The 15948-nt window shown below is 41.0% G+C and overlaps 1 protein-coding gene across 1 annotated transcript; it reads right to left on the bottom strand.

The window, feature by feature from the left end:
• Positions 1-64: 64 nt before the first annotated feature.
• On the bottom strand, positions 65-12155 carry ankef1a (ankyrin repeat and EF-hand domain containing 1a). The gene is made up of 10 exons (XM_035143422.2): positions 11957-12155; positions 10985-11146; positions 8308-8507; positions 7936-8085; positions 7035-7158; positions 5899-6724; positions 4638-4864; positions 4258-4400; positions 1141-1293; positions 65-730 (listed from the first exon to the last, which is right to left on the bottom strand). The coding sequence occupies exons 1-10, from the start codon at positions 12144-12146 to the stop codon at positions 575-577; spliced, it is 2331 nt and encodes a 776-aa protein (XP_034999313.2). The 5' UTR covers positions 12147-12155; the 3' UTR covers positions 65-574.
• Between the last annotated feature and the right edge of the window lie 3793 nt (positions 12156-15948).

Raw genomic sequence — 15948 nt, 5'->3', positions numbered from 1 at the left:
CAATGTGATTAATGTCTTACTGCAGTTGCCCTATCAGGATATTGAACTTACAGGGACAGGAAAATGGTTCTGATTGAAAGCAGTGCAAGTACAGTCACCACATTCTCTTTATTCATGTGTACAATATTTATACTCAGTTCCAGTGTTCCACTGTTTTGACAAATATATATCTGCTGTGTTTTTACAGTGTTTGACATTCATGAGTCTATGAGTCCCTACTGAGCATTGTGGATATACACTGGATGGTGTGTTATTCACATTTTATCATCGGGATAATGACTTTGCCATGTGTTCATTCATAAAAGCAGATTCTATCTAAGATTCAGTTGGCCCTAATGATACTAAACATGTATTGAATAACATTTAATTTCAATTTCTTATACTTAACAAAAAGAAGGAAACAGAGGGGTTCTAACATATGATGTCCAACTATGTTGATTAAAGCAGCTGAAATGTAAATAGGATTAATCCAAAATAGACCAAATGTCTTTAACTGTTGCAGGTGGCCCACTAGCTCCGGTAACAGTGTGATTCCAGAATGTCTGAGTGTCTCTCTTTCTAACCTACTTCCTGTCTAGTCTGTGGTTTTCACACGCTCCAGTGTCGTCCTCTGGATGTTGTTGCTGAAAGGCATCATGAAGTCCTCAAAGTCCGCCTCCAGGGACAAGAGCTTCTTTCGTCTCTCTATCTTCGACATCAGCTGGCTGGTGGTGGGCGGCTCCCCCCAAACCTGAGACACACAGACAAGTCGCAAAAACACAGACTGTAAGAAATAGAACTCTGTGTAGTTACTTAGTGGGCTGGTTACAGCTTTGAACTGATGTGCACTGCTGGGACAAACTGGAGAAGCGTTCTAGAAATACAAATGTTCTTCTACTGTGCACATACGGTGATCAGGTAAACTTGTCAAATTGAGAGTAAATTATTCATAAAATTCTCTTCTCTGGATTGGAAACATGTCATTTTAACAACAAATTGAAAATGAGTTAGTTCAAAATACTTTGCTGTGTAATAAATGAAAATACTAAGGCCTTAAAACATTTGATGACTGGGACCCTCCTCCACAGCAAAACATCAACTTCATTAAAAAGTAATTATGTAGGTAGATGCCACCGTACACTGATGGTGGTGAGGCTATACCGTTTTTGGCACAAAGGCGATGTCCATAGTGTTGGTTTTCCCTGCAGTGATCCTGGCGTTTTGCAGGATGATGCTCTTTGAATCCTTCTGGGACGTCTTCCCTGATGTTGCAGTCGAGGACTCTGAATGCACTGCACCTTCTGCTGCGAAGCCCTGAACGGTACACAAAGTGTTTTTTAAAGATTTGCCTTATTTTATTCAAGTGCTTTGTGCAATTTCTACAAAAGTAAATGTCCTTGTCAGATTCAGGTCAAAGAGAGAGAGAGAGAGACAGAGAAAGAGAAAGAGAAAAAGAGAGAGAAGTTACTCAACAAGACTGAAATAGTTTAGCTGCAACAAGTTGGAACATCAAGAATAATACACAGTGTGAAGGGTGTTATGTTTTAGCTGCAGGAGCAATCACCTCAGTGTTGTGTCGGTCAGGACAGATGAGCATGGACTCAAGGTTTCCAATCCAGTATTTCACTTGGTTTTAGTTTGGAACGGTTTATTGGTCATGTACACAGTTCAAACCTCAAAGGACGAGGCCTCCACGGTGCAGTCAGCCAGAGATCTTTGCTCAGAAAGGAGTGAGCCAGGTGAGCTGGCTTCCTATTTAACTTCCTGGAGGTGGAGCCACAGGAGGAAGTAGTAGACCAGGTAAGGAGAGGAGGGGGAAGTAGGAAGAGCTTTTTCACACACACACACACATCACCAAAATCTAAGTGTAAAATGTATCACTTTGAAGAGTAAAACTGTCTAATTTCCGATGTTTCACTAAATCTAATTGAAGTTGAGGATGGAAAGAGCACCTGTTACACAGAAGACATAAAGCTGCTTTATAGTACTGTTAATTATTCCTCCCTCTCTTAAACGAGAAAGTATGTTAGACACAGTCGTGACCATCTCATCTTGCATGTTAATATGTCAAATATAAAGCTCTTAAATTACACAAAAATGGAAGCTACAAAGGACTATAGTTGGCAATAGCTACTCCGTTCTTTGCCTGCAGACGTTGGATATTTACAGATGTTTCTGCATTTATAATGCTCCAGCTGGGACTCTCTGGTATCAGGTTGAAGTAGAAGTGGAGCTCTCGTGTTTCTGGGACTGCATGATATTATCTAGCTCTGGTTTCCAGTGCTTTGCCTCAACACCACTGTGTCCTTGATTGAGCCTTGTCTTGCTTTGCAATCATTTAGTTTGAAATACAGTACTAGTATACTTACACTACGGCAACGCGACAGCTCTGAGTAGATCTATTATCTGTTTCTAGTGTTAAGGTCATTACACTGTAGGTGGCAGAACATTGAACTGACTGATGTCCTAATCAATTTTGAGATCAGTCAAAGATTTGAAGGTTAAAATTTGAGTCAATGTCACCACTCCATCAAAATCACATTTTACCAAACAAACATAAATCTCGTCTCAATGTCTCAATTAAAGTTTTTGTTATTTTATATTATTTTGTTTACAAGTTCATTGAATGGGATCGATACCAGTTATTTCATTAGTTTAAATAGGAGAACACATACTCGGAGATGTTACAGAGATCCATTGTGTGTTTTTGTTAGTTTGAACATTTAATACCTGCATATTGCCTTTAGTGCGAGAGTACTGCAAATGATCTCAGGGTGACAGGTTCAATGCCATGAGTGAGTCGAGCATTCATCAGAAAGCGTGCGCTTTGACTTGAAAGTGCATGTATTATTTACACTGACTGACTTACTAATGAGTCACAGTGGATGGAAATTGAATAGGCTTATCACGTTCTTGTATCAGAGATGGAATTCCTGCAGTTCTGCAGAGGAATATTTTCATTTAGTTTGACATTAGCAGAAAACAGGGGCACTTCCTATAAACGCTTAGAGGGTCGACAGCTCCATTTTATACCTGTGTGCAATTCATTCTGCTGAATAGACTCTTTCTTGCCCCGTTAAACTGCTGCTTGCAACTATATCGAGCAATGAATATCCCTGATGAATTTGTGCCACAGCACCACCTGTGACTTTCAGGGCCTCAATGTCAAAATCAATGTGTTTCGTTTGATTGTGGCCTGATTAGTGGAAATGCAGTTTGAGCTTCAGAGTGGTCTAGTTGTAACATAACACATCTGGTCCAATTTGCTTACAAGTCGGTGTCTTACAGTCAGCAGATCTCTTTACAGGCTTGGGTTTCCCGTGATGAAAAGAGGCCACAGTTCACAGGGTGAGATTGTGCTTCCAGTCAAATGTTGGTTAAAGTTTAGTTTACAGTGTAACGTAACCACTAGGTTTGAGCTGAGGTGCCTCTCCCTGGAAATATAAACAATTTCCTTAAGAGCACAGGGCTACACACACACACACACACACACACACACACACACACACACACACACACACACACACACACACACACACACACACACACACAGAGTCTCCAGTAGCACTCTTTTCAACAGAAATGTCTTAGGAAGATGAAGCTTCTCGCCTCTGGGAGTTCCTGATGGTCTGGACCATGGCCGCACCAAGTCGCGTGTGTGTGTGTGTGTGTGTGTGTGTGTGTGTGTGTGTGTGTGTGTGTGTGTGTGTGTGTGTGTGTGTGTGTGTGTGTGTGTGTGTGTGTGAGACAGCTGAGTAAAAGGAAAGGATAGGGGACGTCTTTAAGCTTTAGGGGTTTATTTTCAGCACAAAAATAAACAGCTTTCCAGATTCCAGCTCATGAGTGGTCAGTGGTGCAAAGAGGCTCCCCACCTGTGATTAGACTGTTAACCTTTTCAAATAAATATAAACATCATGGCGTAGAGACATCCCAATCAGTTGACTCCACTTAACCATTGGCCCAGCAAGGCTCAAGATGTTTTGAAACACTAGGTGGCGTTATGAGCCATGTTCAACCCATAAATGTAGATTGCTTTTATAAATTTGGTAATAAATGTGATATCAAAACCAGCATTAATTTGTTTCTTCAAAGAACTTAGTACAAGTAATTTATTTAGTGTGTGAAGTATCACTCTAACATTATTTAAAGGTCATTTACTGTTTCATTTTGAACACATACAGTGGACAAAGAAAGAAAACAGGAAGAGTATGAAGTCACAAATGTTTAATATGTTGGTAGCCAGCTGGTGAAAAGACTTTAATGCCGTTACTTGGGTACCTTTGTTTTGGCAGATTTAGGAGCTTTGCCACCTTTTCCCTTCGCTCCCTCCTTTAATTTAGGCAGAGAATCCATCTTTTCTTTGACCAAGTCAATAATCCTCGGGTCTCCAAAAGCTACTGCGATGTCGAGGCAGTTTTGTTCTACGGAGAAATAAAATGCAGTAAGTCAAACAACAGCAGAAATCACAGTGTTAACAATTAAAGAGGAGCAGCTTGTTACTGTAGCTGTAATGTATTTGTTGTTGAATTTGCTTCAAATGACAGTACACAGATATTCAGTGATATTTCCATATACACATAAAAACATACATCAAAGTTGTTTTTAACATAAATATTTTTCACATGAACTTTGAGATATTTTCGGATGTTCAGACAAACCTTTCTTGTTCTCCGCAGTAACACTGGCACCTGCCTTGATGAGGAAGTCCACACAGGAGGGTCGAGAGCTCTGGATGGCCCTCATGAGGGGCGTGCCTCCGCTGAGCGCTCGACTCTCTATGGCGGCCCCCGCCTTCACCAAAAGCTCCACAAGTTCCACTTGGCCAGCCTGGGCCGCGTGGTGGAGGGGCGTCCAGAAGAACTGGTCACACATGTTTACATTTGCCCTGTAGGGAAACACAGCAGGGTGTGATTTAAAGATTTGTATTTAAGTTCGATTTTTTTTAAATCAGCATTTACCTTGCAAATGGAATGATTTTAGTCAAATCTCAAATATGTCATATTCAGGTGTCCTTGAACACACCAGATATCGCATTTTAAATGACTTCACACTTTCTGAAAATGTATTTTATATAGTGCAAAGAAATTATTGGAAACTAAGGCTGGAAGTAAATCTAAACACTTTTGGGAAAGTTACTTGGGTGAAGCAATAATCCAGACATAGTTGACTATTACACCAAAATCGTATCATCTGTGTTTCTGTGAGTATTCAGGTAACTTGGGAAAAAAACCCTGCAATTTCGACAGTAAAGTTTGAATATTACGAGACAGTGGTAAATCTAAAACAATAAAGTCGTAATATTATAGCTTGGAGGAAATGACCTCTTCTGTGGAGGAGGAAATGTTTGGTAGTGGTTGACTGCGGGGCTATCGTTTGTTACATCTGCGTGCTATTCAAAGTGATGTCATTGTTTCTCAAGAAAACAGGAGATTGGTAATCAAGATCTTGAATCCAGGAGGAGAGAAAATAGATCTCCTTGCTGCTTATTACCGTTTTCTTTATTCTCATAATATTATGACTTTTTACTCATTAAATTACGACTTTATTCTCGTGATATTATGAGTTTCTGTTGTGGAATTGTTTTTCAAAGGGTTTGACCTGAGTCAGGCCAAACAGCATTGATAGCAATCAACAATTCTAGACAGGGTTAGTTATTTTTTAAATCTGCTGGTATTGGATTGGTACTTGGTATCAATACACAAATTTCAGGTATCAGAATAAATGTTGGCAAACTGGAATCTGAACGTCTCCAGCTTTGGACTGAAATCTTAAATTCAAATTCACATTGTTGTTCACCAGCTTTACATAATTCAGATAATCTTCACCAATGCAACTAAAGACTATATCTACATTTCCAAAAATGTGGAATCTGTGTTTCCCAAACAAGAAAGGAAAGAAATCACAATTTTGTTTCCTCACCTACGGCTGAGAAGGTACTGAGCCATCTCATAGTTGCCACTGGAGCAAGCCGCCATCAGCGGGGTTTTGTAAAACTGATCTTGAACATCCACAGGAACCCCCTTACTGAAAGCCAGGTCCAACGACTCCAGATCTCCACTTTTCACAGAATCGTTGATATTCACAAAGACCTTCTCTGGCTTCTCGATGTACCATCCAGAGTCGTTCACAATGGGATGGTCTGGTGGGTGATCCCGGTCGAATCGGCGGATGTCTGAGGAGTTGTGGTACGTCTCAATCATGAGGTGAGGGGGGCCTCCATCCTGTCGCCGAGGCATGAGTTCCGGTGTGAGGGTGCAAATGGGCATTGGGAGGACAAATTTACCCTTCTTCTTCTTACCCCCTTTTCCTTTCTTCTCCCCCTTTTTCTTTTTAGGCAAAAAAGCGGAGAGGAGGAAAGGTTTCTTGATGTACTTGACACCTTTGATGAAGTCATTAATGTTGATACAGCCTGCTTTCGCCTTGTCATGTGCTGAGATGACTGTTTGGAGATGGTCTAGTTCAGCTGGAGATTTGAGTTCCTCTAGCACAGAATAAAACATCTCTGTGGGAACTGTATCTAAGTCGCTCCCGAAGGCTTCACGTAACTCGGTCTCCATCTCGTGAGACCAGTCATGGAGGGTCAGGGCCCAGAGGTCTGTCATGGGGCTGATGCCGCTGGACTGCTTGACTGTCCCCTGTAGCTTCTCAGCTTTCCTCAGCTCCTTGGCCGCTGCTTTGTGACCAGAGTCTTTGGCAATCTGACGCGGCAGGAAACCGTCGTGGTTCTTGAGCTTGGGGTTACAACCTGAACACAGAGCACAGTTTTATGAAAAATATAAACACAAGGTTGAATTACCTAATTTAATTTGGGAATGTGCTTGCAGCTGCATATTCTGCCTAATTTAATTTAATTTCCTGACTCTACTTGTATCACAACAAAGCTATAAGTTTACAACATACAAACAAAAAAGAGACCAGTATTGGGCCTGTGTTGATCTAATGATGGCACTCCTTCAGGGATTAGGAGTAAGAGCTTATCTTAAAAAAAACCAAGAAGCTGAAATTCACTGCATTGACATCAGGATGCCTGTTATTGTTCGACTCTCTCACTGCACCTCTCTGTGACAGGAACTTGCAGCAGCTATCGCTGCCTGTGGCAGCAGCGTAGTGTAGGGGTGTGCAGTCTTCAAGGTCAATCCCGCACATGTTTGCTGAGTATGCAGAGAGCACCTGAATCACCTGGGAGGCACAAAACAGAGACACAGATAAAATACTTACTACACTGAAAGTAACCGAATCTGGACTTTGAAAATCAAAAATCCTAAAGCAACACAAGGTAGATTTTTACCTTAAAATAACAGCTTCTAAATCATTTTGATGGTACACACTTATAATTGGGATAATGTCTATTATGGCACCACAGTGCTCCCTGGGCACCTGGAACTGCTCTATTTAACTCTGGTGTGACCTGCGGTGAACGTGACACATCAACAACCAGAGCCAGACCTCGCAGTAAGGTAGCGACAACTATCTTGTCATTCTCAGTGTAGACATCATGGCAGAGCCACTGAAGAAACCAAAGGGGACATTGTCGGAGAAAATGTGAATATTAGAGTGAATATCGCAGAATATTTCATCCTTTAGTGAGAGCTAAAAGAGGCTAAAGGATCGCAGGGCAGATGCTGAGCTGGTGTTGTTGTTATTGGACTAGTAAGTCTTGTAACTTTTGCTTGTTTTATATGTCATGTGTAAGTGATGTTGTTGACTAGTTTATCGTCAGAAGCCAGGTAAACACATGTTGATAGAGGTTTAGCTGGTGAGTTAGCCAAACAAGCGCGTCATATTGCCGAGAGTGATTCTTGCATTGGGTCGCTTTATTGCAAATCATTTATAAATATTGCTCTGTGGAATGCACAGGATAAAGAAAATTTCGGACTAGACTATTCTTTTTATACCAGTTAATTAATTAGAACTAAAAAAGCAAAGTGAGGATAGGTATCTAAACAGATAATGCACCTCAAAAAAGCCCCCCATTGCGGCGTAGTGCACTGCTGTGAGACGTGTCAGGTCCATGGTGTTTGGGTTTCCCCCTTTCTTGAGAATGTCTCTCACAAGCGGCAGGGAGCCTGCCTTTGCTGCCCCCATCAATGCTGTGACACCGGTGTTCTGAGGAGAGGAGAGGAGAGGAGAGGAGAGGGAGAGGAGGGAAGGGAGGAAGAGAGGAAGAGAGGAAGAGAGGAAGAGAGAGAGGAAGAGAGGAAGAGAGGAGAGGAGTCAGAGGTCCTCGGCTCAACAAACAGGATCAAAGCACACATCAAAGTATGTTGTGTTTCCACATGCATTTAAAGTTCCCAAAATTCCTTGCTGTTATCTCCACCATCTAACAACCTGGTTTGATGCATTGGGGTCTGCCCCACCATCCAGCATGGCGAGACACATAGGGGTGCTCTCCTGAGCTTTTTCGCACATCAGCTGGAAGACGTGAAACCCCTGCGTTGACACATTGTTGGCATCTGCCTGGCACTTCAGCGCCAACTGCAGGCAGCGAGTGTGGCGATTGGTGGGGTACATACAGTAGAACAGGACACCTAAAATGAGAGGTAACGGCAAAGGAGAGGTAGAGAGAGTCAACGCTGACACATCAGGAGCTTTGTTATTGGTCATATCTCTGTCTCCTCCCTTGTTTCTTGTCTGTTACAGCTATCCACTTTTTATTAAAGGCAAAATGCCACAAACAAATCTACTTTCAAATCATTACCTCATGATTATGGTTATGGTTTATTTTTCTAAAATCATTATGAAGTTGTGTATGGAACCATACTGCAGCTGTAAGAAAAGATCTGAAGAACTTCGGGCCTGATTGGCCAGACTAGGCCTACCTGGTGAGCACAAACTGGTTATTAGGACCACAAGGTAGCTGTAGCCTGGACAAAGTTCTTCATATCTTTTCTTACAGCTTACGTAGGTTCATACAGAGGAATCTGTAATTGGCCATGAAGGATAGAAGCCTATGCTCTGATCTGTCAGGGCTTTAAGGGCATTGCTCAGTGGCAGCGAGGGAGGGACGAGTGCTGCTTTTTTCAGTTTCCCCACTCACTGTAATCCCAAAGTGTAAATCAAACTAGAGTCAGAAGTGTCACTCAAACGTTCAGGCAAACACCAAGGATAACACAAGCAAGAGTGGGACTCCTGACACTCAGCTAACAGGCGGAAAGGCTTGGCTCTGAGTGTTGAGACTGGGCCGAAGTCCTTTGAGAGAACAGGAGGATATCAGGTTACTCAGCATGTTACACAGGAGAGGATCACCATGAGGGGTTGATCTGTAATTATGTGTACTCACACGCCCCGACACACATGCACACAGGTACACACAATAGCATAGCATGCAGTGCATTATATAAAAGCATGAATCCCTGCACGTAAGCACACATGCAAAGACTTTTCTTTGTTCCCCTGTCCCTTTCTCATTCACTCGCTCTCACAACATTAACAGTAATCGAGTCCCTGGACACACTGTAATTGGGGTAATTATCACTTTATAAAGGTTGAAATGGGCTCACTGATTGGAGTTGTCTGGGATACCAACTCCTCATCAATATCTAAACAGGAGCACCATGCATTTTCATGAGCTGTAAGACAAGGCCTTGTATTCAGGAAGAGAATCTAACTCTAACTTAGTGGAAGCGAATCTGTACCAAGGCTGTTCATTATTAATGCTGTCTAACTTATGAACCATATACATTACAAGTGCAGTCCTGTGTAATATATAAGAATTCAGAGCTTCTCGAGCTCACGCTCCTGCTTCTCTGCACACTTGAAACATCAGCTTTGGGATTTCTCCTCTGCTCTCTGATTTCTTCTTTTGTGCTTGGATTCTTTTGTGCAACAAGTTTGTCAAAATTCCCCCAACTAATGAATTTGAGTACAAGCGCAGGGTTTTGAGTGAGAGCGTTACAAAATGATAAAAACATTCTGCTAACATTCTGCCAACATGCTGCTGGTTAACAGTCCTGCTATCAAACTGAAAGCAGTGCTCTTATATTAAAATATTATAACCTATTATTCCAATAAGGTATTATTTACATAATCAGTTAGTCTTGAAATGATTTTTAAATAAAAACATTTCTGCATTAAATTTAAGGAAGTTGTAACAAGCAGATGCTTGTACTTACTTGTACTTTGATCACTAAAACTGTCATAGTTTAGCCTGAAAGTTCACTCTTGATGCTGTAAACAGAAGTGGAACAAATCTTAACTCTGAGCTTTCAGCCATATTGCATGGTCTTCCATTTAGATAGGTTGCTCCCTTTATGTCAACTAATGAGCTAGAGATGAATTGCCTAATCACTTAGACTCTATATCCAAACTTCTGCTTTGTTTGTAACAGTTACCACCGCAGGCGACGCCCCCCCCTCTCCTGTGTGTCCAACCTTTCATGTCATGTTGTTTGCCTACATGCTAAGCAGGATGTGTGGTCGGCTGAGTGAGATTGGCTCCAGCTGCTGGAGGTGTGCCCTGACCTTGTTCCTGCTTCCTGCCTACATTTTTCAAGCTCCTTAAAAATAAATAATTTGTTTTCACAGAAAACATCTGGTTTTACGTTGCTTCCCTTTCCCCCCCCCCCCCAACTAGCTGGGTTGCAACTGTAAGTCAAGTAATTATTTCCTCTCTACTTCTGCTGTACTCTTTTGGATGTGTTCAGATCTTCATGTAACATAATCTGCTGTTTTCTGTATATGTGAACTAATATACGGTTATACTAATTTTGAAGAGTTCAATATCCTCTCCAATAATTGGAGCAATAGTAATTATGAGTGTCCCAGCATCTCTTTCAGGATCTCAGTCTTAGGGCACAGTCAATGTTTCAGTGGCAAATCTTTGATTCCTTTGGTGGGGCAAATAGCAGCTTCGCTTCACATGGACTTCAACTTTGGGGAACTTTGTGTATGTGTGACCAGGCCCTCAATGAGACTCTAGTTCTCTGCTCTCCCCAAGCATCTTCTTCTTTCTCAAACCCACCATCAGCACATGCTTATGACAAATGACAATGCCTCTTACTGCTCACCTCTGCCCTCAGCATCTTGGAGTTTCAGGTCAGCGTTGCTTTGTGTTAACAGCTCCACTATGGCATGATTGCCCAGCTCAGCAGCTAACATGCCTGGAGTGCGGCCCTTCTTGTCCTGGATGTTGGGGTCTGCTCCCTGAGACAGGAGGAAACTGATCAGGTCTGTGAGAAGAGCAGACAAACAATCATAAGAAAGAATGGACTTTTAACATTACATTTTAGATTGCAATACACTCTATGAACTGGTTGATTATTTACATTAAATTAAAAGTCACAGACTGTAAATAAAGATGGATGACATGACAAAAGTGAAGCTAAAGTGTCTTGATGGCTTCCTTGTGGCTGACTATAATATAAGACATAAACCCATGGACCCAACTTAGAAGAGCATAAATCAAGTTAACCTCAGACTCCAAATGTGCAAGATGGCGTTGTTTGTATCCAGCATATTTTGGTGCCATTTCTGGATAGTGGAAGGAAGTGGAGAGGCGTCGTCTATCTTTATATATTACAGTCTATGGTAATGACAAAAACAATTGGCAGGATTGCTATCATTGTCTTTAATTTAACTATATATCCCTTTTTAACCTAATGGGCTATACTCTTATCACCACCAACATAGAAAGAACTAATAGATAATATTATGGTATACATTTTCTTTAAATCTGTGAGCTACAACACATCTTTCTGGACATTGTTTAGAAAGTCATGTAAACTAAGGGTTTGAAAGTTTGAAAACCATTACACAATATAGATAATCAAAGTGTTCATGTAATAAAAATATCACAATGATTCTTTCAAGCATCTGCTTCAGTGTTGACCTCTAACAAATGTGACTGAATTTGAAAATGATCAAATTTCTTCCCAGCAACCACAACCCAGCACAGAATAGAACTTCAGAAGCACGACATGACCATACTACGTATATGAATACACTGAGTAAACAGACAGAGCAAGGAAGAGGCCCATCACCCTGACTGTTGGCTGAAACTGCCACGTGGAGCACCCCCGTGCCGTCCTGCGGCTCAGTGAGATTGATGAGGTTTTCCACCCCGAGTTTCACCATCTTCTCTATCTGCACCGTATTGCCCTCATGGACACACTGCAGCAGGCGGCAGATCTGGAGGACCGGCAGGCGGCCCTCTGCTACCCTGCCACTCATTGTAGGGACAGAGAGAGGCTGGTGGAAAAGAAGACAGAGGGAGATATAACATCCTGACGCATATGCAGGTATTTATACAGTAAACATATCTCAGGAACCAAGGAGGTAAGGTTTTCATCTAAGTTTGTTTGTTTGTTACCAAGATACATTTTAAGTTCACTTTCTTTAAAATTGCAAGATAGGGCTTTCCCCCACATTTTAATTGATTTCTCAGAGATTCAATTATGGAACTTGATGAAAAAAAACCAGTATGTTTAGGGACTGATGTTGATGAATGTGTGCAATTTGGTGCAGTTCCAAATTAAAATGCAGATTTAATGAATTTAAACACGGTTTCATAAGGGGGACAGCTGGGCCTTGGTGGAGGTATGCAGTCTAGTTAGTGCCATTTTAGTCAAAAGCAAGCTAAGGTAAATTCAAACTTAAGTATTGAATAGTTAAAATCACTCGATAAAGTCAGATCATCACAGAGCACAGACGCTTAGTCAAACAATAACATGAGTAGTGTGTGGGGCCATTACAGAGACCACTCAGTGTAATGTAACCTTCTTTAATGTTAAAGGTTCAGGGTAAAGAAAAAAACTATTCTGCGAATTTAGATGAAACACACTAGTGAAAACATCTCTAGGATTATTTTAAATTCAATTTCTGTCAACAGATCCCTTTCACCTAAAGCGTACACCCTGAACCTTTAACACTCATTTCTACCACTTTAAATACCTGCATTTTATTCACATAAAGCCACATTCAGTTACATTTTCCTCTATTTCAGCAGATTTTAAGTAAGCTGCGTTACTTGTTAGCATAACATTAGATTCAAAAGATAAACCTGCTCTCTTTCCTGCATCCACCTGCACACCCTGTGCGGGGATAATGTTAGATAGCTAACTTGAGTTTCCTTGTTTGGCACACGTTCCTCACCGTGCTGGAGAGCTTTATCAATCCTGACTTAAGTCGTCCACATACCTGGCACGTCTGGACACCGAGGACAGTCACAGATATTCTCTCCACAGAGTCTGACACTTTATTTTAAAGCACAAACTTTCACACAAGGTCAAATCGTGGCAGCGGTAGCTCATAGAGCTCAACAGAAACTGCCACTGATATGTAAAGGCAACTGCCCTTATTGCCACACTGTTTAAAGGCAGCTGCCCTTGTTCCTTGATGCCACATTGTTAGGAGGCAGCTGCCATTGTTCCTTGTTGCCACACTGTTTGAAAGCACCTATAGCTGTTTGTGATTTATTCAATGAGATATATTGACTACTGTATTATCCCACCTATAGTGTATTCATATTTATATCTATTTATATACTTATTGCTCATAGTGTATTCATCGTAATTATATCATACCATACCTTTTAACTTACTCTGTATATAATATTACTACTGCCTCATTCACTTAATTTCTCATTTTTATCTCACTTACTACCACCACTTATACTTACACCTGCACATATCTACACTACCTACCTCTATTGCTGCTAGTCTTGTATCAATACTGTTCATATTCCATGTCTATTTCTTACTGTACATATCTTATTTATTTACATATTCCACTTTTCATATGCACATACTCTGCACTTTTACTGCTTTTTTTTGCACTTCTGGTTAGATGCTAAACTGCATTTCGTTGTCTCAGTACTTGTACTCTGTGCAATGACAATAAAGTTGAATCTAATCTAATATACTGGTTTATGAAAGTTTATTAGATAGCTTGTTAGCTGATCAGTAGGGTGGCAACAGAGGTATCTGCCTCCAAACAGTGTGGCAACAATACAAGTGGAGAAATACAGATCAATTATTCTTGGTGCTCAAAACAGTAACACGCTGATAAACAATCATGAACTACGTATAAATCTCAGGGAATAAGTCACAACAGCGGTATCTGCCTCCAAACAGGGTGGCAGCAGTGGCAACTGACAGCTGCCTTTACAAATCAGTGGCAGTTTCTGTTGCCACCGGAAGTGCCTCCACGATTTGAGCGTGCTGTCGCTCAGGAAACAGAACTCAGCTCCATGGCAACGGAACGCCTGAAAATCCCGGGAAGGACCTTTGGTGTCTGGTGCTGCTTTCAAGTGCCCGGTCATGAGCTCGGTAATACGGAGATTACGATTACAAACGCAACGGAAGCAAAGGAAAGATAAATAAAAGAGTTATTTAACTGAAAAACACCAAACGTAAACTCAAACTGAACAATAATAAAAGTGAGATTAAACTGAAAAATAAAAGTGAACTCAAACTGAAAAACAATGAGAGTGAAATTAAACTGAATGGCAAGAAAAGTTAATTTAAAACTGAATAATAAAAGTGAGATTAACGGGATAGTTCACCCAAAAATGAAAATTCACTCATTATCTACTCACCACTCTGCTGATGGAGGGCGGGTGAAGTGTTCGAGTCCACAAAACACTTCTGGAGTCTCAGGGGTAAACAGTGAAGCAGCCGAATCCAATACAATTGAAGAAATTAGTGATCCATCTCCAGACGTGAAAAAACAACAGAATAAAAACACAACATGCCTCCATGCTGCTCGTGTGGAGTCATACAAGTGTCCGGGAGCCGCGACGATCAAATCCGACTCTAAATGACGTCATTTACACCAAGTTTTAATCCCAAAAGTCCACTGGTATCTTCCGCCGAGGTGCATTCAGGGACCGACGGAAATGCTAACGTCGGCTAGGTGGACTTTAAGGTTTTTAAAACACCTTTTGTGGACTCAAACATTTCACCCGCCCCTCCATCGGCATAGTGGTGAGTAGATAATTAGTGAATTTTCCTTTCTGGGTGAACTGTCCTTTTAAACTGAAAAAAAATGAGAGTGAAATCCAACTGAATAACAACAAAAGTAAATTTAAACTGAATAATAATAAAAGTGAGATTAAACTAGAAAAGGAAACCGTAAGTGGCCATTAAATTGAATAATAAAGTAAGCAAACTGAATAATGATAAAAGTAAGGACAAGCTAGAAAATCAATCACTAAATGATGGGCACTAAACACCTGTTGCTTTGTCCAGTGAACATCACATTTCAGCAGCATTCAGGTGTCAGAGAGCAGCCACTAGTGTTTTCCACTTCATTATCTGATCATTCTGAGTTTTTTTCTTTCTTCAGTCTTTATTTATACCTTTATTAGCTTCCATAAAGTAGCTGCTTGTCTTAATGAAATCCGTCGCCCATTATGTGGAGTACGCTTGTTTACGAATAAGTCAGCGTTGCACATTTACCAAACGCTAATGATCCATGCAGTGGATAACAGCATTGTTTTATTGTTACAGGGCAGCCAATGAATGTGTTTTTCATTATGGTTCAATAACCTGTCCTCAAATCACAACATTAAAACAACCTGCAAAAACAATTGCTGCTGCCCCATCTTCTTTCCAGGAGGCGGCGAAGAAGCAGGGCCTTGAATTCACCTGTGACCCAAATCTAATCTTTCACAAAGAGCACGAGAAGATGCCTTCAGACAGAATGTTCAGGAAACCAAACTGTCAATTGAATCGTTTCCTGTAGTTCAACTGTCAATAAAACTACAGAACAGTAAGAGATCAAAGTTATGGCTTTTTCTTTGGATGCATGTAGGATATCCTGGTGTGGAGCATTTGTATACATTCTAACATTATAGCTTTAATATTGTGGAATGATACATGCTAACTTTAGTTTGACTGTACATACATATGTGGAAAACTGTGTGCTTCTATGACAACTGTGTTTCTCGTAACTGTTCCTCTTACAGGAGACTAAGTGTGGCTAATTCTGATCCATATAAAATGAGTCCACCATAAATACATCCATAGCCCAT

Source organism: Hippoglossus stenolepis, chromosome 20 (assembly GCF_022539355.2).
Source record: "Hippoglossus stenolepis isolate QCI-W04-F060 chromosome 20, HSTE1.2, whole genome shotgun sequence".
NCBI lineage: Eukaryota > Metazoa > Chordata > Actinopteri > Pleuronectiformes > Pleuronectidae > Hippoglossus > Hippoglossus stenolepis.
This window is presented reverse-complemented; position numbering and strand designations above follow the sequence as displayed.